The sequence below is a fragment of the Cydia amplana genome, chromosome 11, assembly GCF_948474715.1.
Source record: "Cydia amplana chromosome 11, ilCydAmpl1.1, whole genome shotgun sequence".
In the NCBI taxonomy this organism is placed as follows: domain Eukaryota; kingdom Metazoa; phylum Arthropoda; class Insecta; order Lepidoptera; family Tortricidae; genus Cydia; species Cydia amplana.
The window spans coordinates 8,945,461-8,956,905 of NC_086079.1; the positions used below are offsets into that span (position 1 = coordinate 8,945,461).

An 11,445-nucleotide genomic window follows, 5' to 3' on the forward strand; every position below is an offset into this window, starting at 1 on the left:
AATAATGCACCTACACTACAACCATTTACTCGCTCTGAAATATTACCTGCGCATAGTAAATTATCATATCACACAAAGCGCGGAGTGTATCGCGCACTCTCACGCCACTGCAACCGTTTATGCACGTTTTATCACCTTGTCACATTAGGTTTCGCAGCTGATATACTGCCGTATTCGAACTTCAAGATATTCACAAGAGACGACACGTACTAGATCCATTCTAGATACGTTATAGTTTAGATTTCAACTAGTTCTCTTTTGCAGCGCAATTCGGGCAACCAATGTCACTTTTACGATAGATCGTGTTAGATATCTATTAGATGTGAATTAGTTCTCTAAGTAATATCTTGTGGAAATCGTTCAAAAGTATTTCCAGAATCGCGGAAATGTCAAATTTGACAGGTTAGATCTTAAACATATCGTTATCGTATCTTGGCGATGTCTAATAGATATCTATTACAAAATCTGAATCGGGCCCATTATATCACCCGGGAATTTCCTACACATCCCGAAAATGTGTTGAAAATGCTTTTAGTGCTATAAAATTGAGTGCCGGCTGAATTGAGATGTAAAGAGCAGCGTGTCCTGGAATGAGCTCTCATGTGAGAACTTTTATTGCTCAGCCTAACAGAACAAAATGCCGACTAGAGGGTGACTCGTGTTATTACAACATGCACTAAGTATTGTATTCTTTGCAACCAACGCTGTGGTTTGTTCCTGGTTCGTCGTATTCCTGTTTCGTCGAAATTATATACACATAATTAAATATGTCGTGCAGTAAACCAGTAAATATTTAGTAAATACTGCTTTACTGCACGACATATTTAATTATATGTATATAATTCCGACGAAACAAGAATACGACGAATCAGGAATCCGACGAAACAGGAATACGACGAACCAGGAACAAACCGTCAATTCATTCCGTATACCGTCAGTGTCGAAACCTAGGACTGGAAACAGAGAGGTGTCTTTCAAGACTGTCACTTAGGTTTTTATTTACGTCGACTATTACATAAGTCATGCTTAAAATGGTAGCTAAGAGGACTGCTGACTTGGTTTTCATGAAGGACTCCCGAAACAGTACGCCGTTCAAGCCTGTTATTAAAATCTTGGACGTGATTAATTTACTATTATCGTCAAAGAAATATTTCTTTTACTCTCTTGCGAATTTAGGTCAAATCAACGGTTTCTATTTGTGCATTTAGCGAGTCAGTCATGGGGGAAACGTGACACAGAGGTTGATTGATTTATGTTCATACATCTATATTAACTGTGACTACGGATACGGGTAGAGCCGTGCGTATCGGGTTTTTGTGGATTTACTGGAATGGTGTACCAATCTAGTGTGCCTATAAGCTAAAAACCTAAAATTATAGCGATTTACTTATTTCACTTTACAGTCACGAGAAAAACTTATTGGAATACCCAAATCACAGATTCAGAATTCTAACTGGTTTTCAATGGCTGTTATGCGTTATCGGGCATATTTGCCCTATAAATATAATATAACAATTGAAGGGATGTTTACAAAAACAACATAACTGACTACACTGGTTGACACCTGAAACGATTAACAATGTTCTTAAAAAAGTGTCAACCGCTCTAAGCAGTTATGTTGTTTTTGTAAACATCCCTTCAATGCTATTAGTTAGTATGTCTTAGTTTTGCATGTATTTCATTTAGCATAGTTTTTTATCTCATATAAAGTGAGAGAGTTTAGTTTTAGAGTTTAGAAGATACCCCAAAAGTTTGTTTGTAGTAATTCTGTAGAGCGGTCACCACGACACAGGCCTATCCTAGTGTGGGACCACTGAGCTAGTTATGTAATTATATCTTTTTTCTTTTAATAAACGAATTTTTATTATTATTTATTTATTATTTAAATAAAGCCATCCAGTTCAAAGGACCAAATACATATAATCACAAAAGTACGTGCATTTTATAACTAAACTGATCAAATATATGTATTTATGATTTGTATACATATATTTATGTTACACAATCCATATCAATTTAATCAGAATAATATTAAAACACATACCTTACAACTTGTTGTAAATAAGGAAAGTTTAAGGAAAATAAAACGATAAAACCGAAAAAGAGTCCATTTGTCGTAGCAGTGCTACGACGTAGCAGTGGCGTAGCACTTCCGCGACAACACATGGACGTTCGTAGCACTCCCGCAGAGGGCCAAAAATGGACTCTATTCTCGGAATCCAATTCAATTGGATTGAATTTGTTTTACAAAAAGATAAGGTCTACCAATTAAACATGCTCTCAATGTTTCACTCTAAAATTCTTAAGTAACTAATATTTTTATATTTTAAATTTGTAAGTCTCTTAATTTTTTAGTATCAATTTCACATTACGAGGAAGCGCGACGTAATGTTCAAACAAATTTAAATAACTCTACGTGTATTCTGATTTTTTTTTACGTAAGATGTATCGGTACCTATCTTACTTCAATGTCGATAAAGTCACCTGAAAATTCTTTAATGTAACCGGTATATATTAACCTTCAAGAATTTAGTAAAGATATGTAGGAAATACTATATAAATATACATATGTATATAAGTTCGGAATAAAATAAAGCAAAGACGTGAAATAAATATGTATCAGCGAAAAAAATATTTTTATAGATAAATATTTATTACCGACTGTTCTACATTTCCCCAAAAAAATTACTCGCTAAAGCAAATTATATGAGCCTAATTTTGTAGGTTCTACTAAACCATCATCAGATCTGCTCGATGATACCACACTACTTTATTATTACGTCATCTCTATTATATATATATATATATACACATATCCCGTCATCGTAATCGTTATCGTCGTATTTTTAATCGATATGTACGGTTGTTGGAAGTACCTACACCTACCTAGGTTATATTCGACTTGCATGATTATACCTACATTCGTTTGCTATTGATTATATACATTAGTTTGTTAGTTACAAGTAAAGTTAGTATTAAAATTACCACTAAACTCGATCAAGAAAAATATAATTTACTTATAAGTACGTAAGTGATGAAGTTTATATCACTTTAAAATCAAATACCTATTGATTTTAATAAAACACGCAAAATAACTTTGTGTGTTCATGTATGGATATGGTTGCTGCTATTAAGGAGTCACGCGCGACAGCAAGTCATGCTAAGGCACTACCTACCTTTACATGACTTGCGTTGTCGCACCACCAATTCAATTTAATTCCAAATGTAATATACCTATATAGCAATACGAGAATGAAGCCCCTGAACTCGGAATGCGGTTTACACGCTTTTAGCACTTGCGAAACTGAGATGTAGGGCGTTAGCCAATGATCTATTTTAATGGCCGGCCTACATTTTACGACATACGGATTTTCAGCAAGTAAACAATTTACTATTTCTAACTAATATGGGCATCATCAAATTATCATAAAAACAAGTATGTACATGTACATGTATACATGTATATGTAATATGTACATGTATACAAATAAAATATTCGAACCCGATTCCGATCCAACTCATGTAAGTATATCGAGTGTATCAAAGAATATTATACATAATATTCGATTTAATTACATTGCTTTCGAATTTTCGTCAAACGGGTTAAATATTTAAAATCATTTAGCACTTGGTTTTGAACTGTTTAGACTAAATAACCCAACACACAAATTGCTATTTAGCTGCTTAACTTATTAACAAGACGGCCCTCTTAAGCAAGCACGCTGCTAATTTTAAGTAAGTATCCTTGTTTATTTACGTAATTACACACGAGACAGACAAGTTGTAATGAGTAACTGCCTAACGGAAAAACGGTTTCGGCTCATTTATTATGTGGTGTCATTAACTCGGAGCCGAGTCGGACAGGGAAAAAGCCGAGACACTAATCGGAAAATTATTATAAATAGCTAAGTAGGTAGTGTAAGACTAGGTAAGTAAAAATGTCGGGGAATAAAATATACGATGTAATCAGCATCTGTTTACGCTAATATTAAAAGTGATAAAGCGATATGAATAATATTGAGTTAAAGCGAGGCGTTAAATTAATCTAAACGCGGACGCTATATTATTTACTGTTTCACGCCGCTCTGTGATGAGCTTTTAACGTACTCACTGACGACATTTGCAACAGAAAGATGAATCTTCTTAACAAAAAAAGTGTATATTATTATTATCCGGTTTTTCATAGTGGCGCAATGTGGGTCAATCAAGGTAGGTAACGTACATTAAATATATCACTCAATATATACAGGTTGGTTCCTGTAACAGGAGCAATAAATTAAACTAAGGGCTGTACTCCTCAAACTGACCAACATTTGTTCAGCAACTTTTAAAAATTATAAATCCTTTAGACTTCCTCTTTTTCATACAAAATAAATATTGCCTTCCATGTACGCTGACATCAGTGCGTTTGACGTTGCTTGTCACGCTTTAAAAATAACAAAATTTCCAATACATTGCGTCTTATAGAATAAACTTTAAAGTGTAATAAAAATCAAAACATGGTTATTTTCAAAAGTTGCTGAACAAATGTTGGTCAGTTTGAGGAGTACAGCCTACAGTTTAATTTATTGCTCTTGTTACAGGAAACACCCTGTATATGTATTGTCACTCAAATATGGTCCAAATCAACTTAAACATTAGGTACTCATTTTTTCAGCGATTTTAAAATAAAACACTTAAATAAAAAACGTTTACACATTAAATTTTTTCAATGTCCTTATTAAATACTACATATCTAGAATGAAAGAGGCAGACCACTAATGAAAAAAACGTGACCACATTTGACCTTCATAGCGCTAGCGGCCGGTAGCGACCGGCATGAATGAAAAAACCTAAGGTTAGCGAAAAATATAGTACTTAAGCTGCAATTAGGAGATCCGTTTGGTGGTTAAATCTTGAACTATACTGTTACAAAAACAAATCATTTACACATACATTATATGTATAAATTCAGAATTATATACTTCTAATGACACTTTCACATCACGCCGATTTTTAGACATTAAAGGTGCCAGTAAAACATGGTTATTTTAAGATCAATTTTGGGTGAAATTATACATATTTTTTACAATAAAAAGAGGAGGAAAGGGAAGGTGCAAACTGATGTTCTAACGTTTGCCACACCCGCTTATAAGCGGTATTCAAACTTTAAAATCTTGATCTCAATTTAATATTGCTTTGACAGTACTCGCAGAGCTTCTTGCTCTTACTTGTACTAATACAGATATAATATGTATTATTAATTATATGAATGTATTATTATTATTTATTATGAATGGGCTGTACTGAGCAGTTTCCGGTAGCCGATGCGATACAATACGCTGCTTTTGGTATCTAATTATTATCATTATGTCTTAAGTACCTACCTGCAAATGTCCCTGCTTAAGTGATCTCTTATATCTTTAACATGTAAAAATCGATCGACAGAAATATACCTTCGTAAGCAAAAATATAGAAGCAAAAAATACCAACGTATACCTACATGCTAAAGCCGTTTACGAGTGTTTTTTAACAGTAAAGTGAAATATCATACCATTTCACTAGAACCTCTCAATACAAGTTGGGCTTAAAGCGACACGAGCTCCACTTACACTGGCCCATTAAGGGCAGGTGCGAACGTCGTAAGTGTCGTACCTACCTAACGCATAAACGCGTGAACCCCATTTTTTCAAAAAGCTGATGTAATTATTCTTCGCACCTTTGCCGTACGTTGCGGTATTATGAGATAGAAAATCGTCTTCAGAGAGCGAGTTCTGCGCTGGTACTAGTGGTTAATAATAATACGCCAGTAGGTATTATTGGTATTAATGGTTGACAATAAGTATTTATCATAAAAACAATTCTCACGAAAACACTCAATTTGTTTCAGTGACAGTTAAAGAATATACACGACTAATGATATCTGTTCAGTAAAAATATTATTACAATAAATGCCTTTTGTGCAGACCAAATTTGAAATTCTAATATTTGTGTGAATGCTTTTAAACGAAACCACAAAAAAAAAACATTTTAGAAAAAGGTAGTATTTTTTACAAAACAATTAGGTATTTCAATGGAGGCAAAGTACATACATATAACGATTTGATCAATATTAATTAACAATTTTCAAAGGACCTGCTAAATAAAATATCACAAATAACATTACGCATATACGTAACTCAAATAAGTAGGTAATTATCTTTGATTTTTAACCGAATTCCAAATTTCAAAAGGAGGAGGTTATCAATTCGGTTGTATGTTTTTTTTTGTTTTCTATTATTTGTTTGACAACATTTCTACTTTTGCCAGCTTGTCATACAATATCGAAAACACAGATTACAACGACTCCGCAAGGGTTAAATGGTCACATAAACAGGTCGTTTGGGCAGAATTATCAATTTGAGATGCCCTGAAACATACATAACTTCGTCCACCACGACGGTGCACGGTGTAACTGGTGTAAGTACCTAAACGGGTAACATAACTTGGAAACTTGATAATTATGTATGTACGTGTATTTCATTAATGGCGTCATAAGATTAATTACTGTTAATTTAATGTTCCGCTAATGGTTTATACGTTTAAACGTGTTATTATTTACTTTTTGCATAATTTCATGATTTATTTTGTGAAATATTGTAAATTTGGTAGAGTATGTTTAGTTAGTCTTTGACTTTTATATTGGTTTTCTATAATTGAACATGAATAAATAATTCTTAAACTAAACTAAATTATGGCTGTCGTTTATTTTAAATCCTAATATAACATGGCGCAGTCGGTAGGATACGAACCTACACCAATCCAAACCAAACCAAAGGGAATCTGATTTCGAACAAGTATGTTTTTTATTGAAAAAAAAAGACAATATTCTTTTTATAAAAAAAATTAAGCTTGATTGTAATTTTTATTTAATTTAGTTTCCGTTTGAAAAGAGACTAGGTAAGTACCTATATTTTTTTTTGGATTGATATTGCCATTAAACATCCCAGATACTAAAATGACAGTGCGATAATGATAACCAATTTACTACACAATGATCTCTTTTGAACTTTGACAGATCGGTAGGACAAAGTCACAGACAAGACATCCTCCAGACTGAGCATAGTAGCGCTACCCCCTCTGCCACAAACATACGGTAGTTTTACTCCATTTTCGAGTCAAAGTGTCTTTTTGTGACGTCCGTGTCTTTGAACGGACCAATCACGGCACGGGACGGTTTATGCGTCGTTGGACTAAAAGTAAATATGGCGATGTATAAAAATGTCTAGATATAAAATAAAAATTGGTCCGAGTATTAGAAAGCCAATACTTCAAAATGTTTAAGTCTTATCAAGTCGGAATATAAAAATGACTACTTTCAAAGTATACAAATGTCTAAGTCTTATCAAGTCGGAATATAAAAATGACTACTTTCAAAGTATACAAATGTCTAAGTCTTATCAAGTCGGAATATTAAAATGACTACTTTCTTTACATAGGTCCAGGATTATAATAATACATATACGGAACAAATTCATCCCCTCGTAACATCTAGTTCTTAAATTAAAACGAATAATATTCAATAAATATGAACAAGCTAATAGATAAGCGATCAACAAACAAGCTGAATTCTAAACAGACAAACTTTTATCTATAAATTATAAAAAAAAACTGAGAACATTTGAAAATATATTTATTAATATTTATATATGCCATATTTACTTTTAGTGTCGCAACATATTTATATTTGGTCTAATATACAGATGCACATTTTTATACTTCGTCGAAATTATATACGCACGAACTTATGCAAGTAGACATTTTTATACATCGCCATATTTACTTTTAGTCTAGTGCCGCAACATATTTGTATTTGGTCTAATATACAGATGCACATTTTTATACTTCGTCGAAATTATATACGCACGAACTTATGCAAGTAGACATTTTTATACATCGCCATATTTACTTTTAGTCCAACGACGCATAAACCCACGGGACTCGCTCACCTCGTCCTCCGCACCCCAGTATTTTTGGCAGCATCGGTTTCATGAAATAATTGCTCTAAACTCCGTCTAGAGGATTACTAGTCTATGGACAAAGTAGAACAAACGAACTGCCAGTTAGTATCTGGGATATACAAGACAAAGCTCAGGTATTTAGTGACACCATATTACTGATTATGCCTAGATCTAGTAGCTAGTACCCGTTATTGACCTAATAACTACCTAAACCTATACTATATTCGTAAATAATACTCGTATGCAGTAAAGCAATAAGCATAACAACGCAGTCGATATAGTTTGTGCACCCGAGTTCATTGACATGTAGTTATTTAGTATTCAACAGCTCCGCATGTTTATTAAATACATAAATTATGTTTTATTGAGAAGTTTTATGTTAGAGACTAAATTTTATTAAAATAAAATAATAACGGATCAAGTACCTACGTACTGAAATAGCTAATATTGACATTACTCCAAAAGAAGGTGCTATTTACATAATATGGATGAAAGTTTTGGAATTACGAGCAGGTGACGAATGGATGAAGAGGGTATAAGGCCCACTTGCACCATCCCACTAACCCGGGGTTATGCGTTTAAACCGTTTACTCAGTGTCAACTTGTACTGGTAACCATGGAAACACCAGGTTTAACTGGTTAACCCCGGGTTAGTGGAATGGTGCAAGTGGGCCTAAGTCGTATAATATATAAATCTACTTTAAACTACTTTCATGTTTTTTTTATAGGACGTATAGGTCATGCCAAATAACAAAGAAACAAGTCATTATTAGTGAACGAGATGGACAACGTGACAACGAAAACAAGACAACGTGGAGACGGCCCCTATCGGACCGCGGCAGGTGTGGTGGCATGCGGATGGGGTGAGGACATCAAGCACACGTACGTGGGCGTGTGGCGAGGTGATCGCGCGACATAGGCAAGCGTGAGCCGCCGGCGCCACCTGGTAGTCCATATAGTTTCCGTAGCCCATGTGGTCGCAGGTGCACGAACAGTTCTCGATGTGGTGCCGCAGCTCCAGCTCCACCTCCCAGGGAGGCTCCATGAGGGCTCCGCGCGCCGCGAATGCGGACCCGGGCCGGGCGCGGGCCGCACCTGCGCGCCGGCACCTGCCCTCCCGCCCGCCGCCCGGCGCCACACACCATACAACCCGACCACTAGCGGAGGCTCTCGCGGCCCGAGGGCGAGCGCCGGGCCCGGCTCGCTGCGGCCGATGAGCGCGGAGGCGCGGCGCGCGCGGCGCGTCGGGGGGCGGCGCGCATAGCGGAGCGGCCGGCTGCCGGCAGGGGAATGCCGCGAGCCCGGCCGAGCGCCGAGTCCGCGCGCCCGGGCGGCCCGGCCGCGCCGGCGCCCCGAGCTCCACGTGACAGCCCCTCACGCCTCGCGCCGGCCCCGGGCCCTCCGCAATGCCTCGCGGCCTGCGACCTGCGGCCCGCGGCACCGCCACCGCCACCGCCGTCGCAGTCGTTGTCGCCTACACAAACACCGCATCTTCTATTTACCGACACATCGAATTAACATCATACAAAACATGTAAATACGTGTAATAAACTATAACGAGCAACGAGCTGTTTGCATTAAAATAACGTTTAATGATGGTCTGTCATCAACTCATTATCGTATAAAACATACGTGTGTGTTAGATAATTGTTTGTAACACACATGTAACACAAATACACTTATTTATTAGTGGAAAATATACATCATCCGTTTTTCAAGATGTAACAAACAAATTACAAACTTATTCTTATAAAAGCTCGTAAATTTTCATTTCTGTTACGAAAATACACCGATTGATATCTCTAGAGTATTAAACTTCCGGGTTGAGAAGATATCATTCATTTATCCTTCAAAGATGTATGCGAATAGGTTGTAATATTTTAACGACATTATTTCCCAGTTTATGTTAGGGGATGACGAGAATCCGCATCGGGAGCTTTCCCCAGTTTGCGGCAAAAAACTTGTTTTCATTTGTAGGTTTAAATTACTACAGCACATTTTATTGCCCAATCTGTCACGACAATAAGGTTTACGAATGGTCAACTACTTGTCTCGACGATGGTATATAGTATTAATGGCTCCTCTACACGATGGGCCAGCGCCGGCCACTCCAAGGGACGCACCCATGCTGTAGAATGAGATAGCAATATCACTTGCTCCCTCTAACGCAGCGGTCGGCAACCTGCGGCCCGTGAACCTGTCACTGACGGCCCGCGAGCCTCCCTGGCTATTTTGTATGTTATATTGACAAACGACAATGTCTGATAAAGTCATAAATATTAACAAAGTGCGGCCCGCGTCGGCTTCATTAACTACTATGTGGACCTTTGCTGCTAAAAGGTTGCCGACCGCTGCCTAACGCATAAATGCGTCCCTTGGTGTGGCCGGCGCTGGCCCATCGTGTAGAGGAGCCATAATAAGTTTTTGGCAAAAATTACATTTTTGGTACAAGCTTTTATCGCTGACTGTACTTTTTTACGACAGACAACTAATACTCATCGAGACAATTCTAAAAACCCCTAACACAATTAGGTTGCGTTGTTTCATCACAGAGTTCCTATGGCCACCTCCTGTCTCCATCATCAGATCAGCTCGATGGTAGGTACCATAATATTGCATTGTCACCCGACTTACATGTGTATGCACAGCTTCATTTCATTGGAAGTCGGGAAGTGAGTCAAATTTAACTTGCAAGATTTGACCCGTACAAACATACATACATAGTACATTGCAAGTTAAATAAAAGCTTGTAAAACACATTGGTTCGGAAGTAGACATGTTTTAAATTACGAGCACAAGTCAATATACTTACCAGATGGCAGTTAGTACAGAAGATGACACAGAACTTTTGGCGCCAATGGCAGAACGATTACCTTAACACACTGCAACAAAGATATAAGTGGCAAGGGAGACCACGAGCTTAAAAGACCTTTGTCAAAATTAATATTACTCCCTAAAACATTGAATGAGTAGACCTATACTAGTAGTTCTATACCTAATCAAGTACAGTGAAGTATATGGTGAAATGAGTGAAATGATTTTGCATGTACTGAAGTGAATAGTTTAGTAAAGTGTTATATAATTATTATACATTGGTATCTTAAAATTTTCATCCTTTTTTTTAAATAACTGTGCATGCTCTTTGAATTGTTTAAATTTATTGAGAACTGTTAGTTTTAGCGGCCGGTATGTCTAAAGGTATCTTACATATAAATGTAGCCATAGTAAATCATTACCTCAGTTGCAATTACACCTGCATCGAAGAAACATGTCTTTTACTGTGTAACCTACCCTTACATTCAAAAATGAGCTTTAACCGAAGGAACATAAGTACATAATAAAAAATCGGAGAGGTATGGGGTAGAGGTGGGTTCCAAAAACGTAAACATCAAACTTCTCGCACTAATAAGTATATATGTCAGTACGAGTGAGATGCATAAAATTTAAAGTAAGTTACGTAAACGCA

At 36.7% G+C, this 11,445-nt stretch overlaps 1 protein-coding gene across 1 annotated transcript in view; it reads right to left on the minus strand.

Annotated features, from left to right (window-relative positions):
- The window catches only part of LOC134651947 (dipeptidase 1-like), a 61,906-nt gene extending 52,425 nt beyond the window's left edge, over positions 1-9,481 (minus strand). The window contains exon 1 of the mRNA XM_063507079.1: positions 8,866-9,481. Within this exon, the coding sequence (XP_063363149.1) occupies positions 8,866-9,024 (159 nt within the window). The 5' untranslated portion in view covers positions 9,025-9,481. The remainder of the gene's footprint in view (positions 1-8,865) is intronic.
- Positions 9,482-11,445: the final 1,964 nt, after the last annotated feature.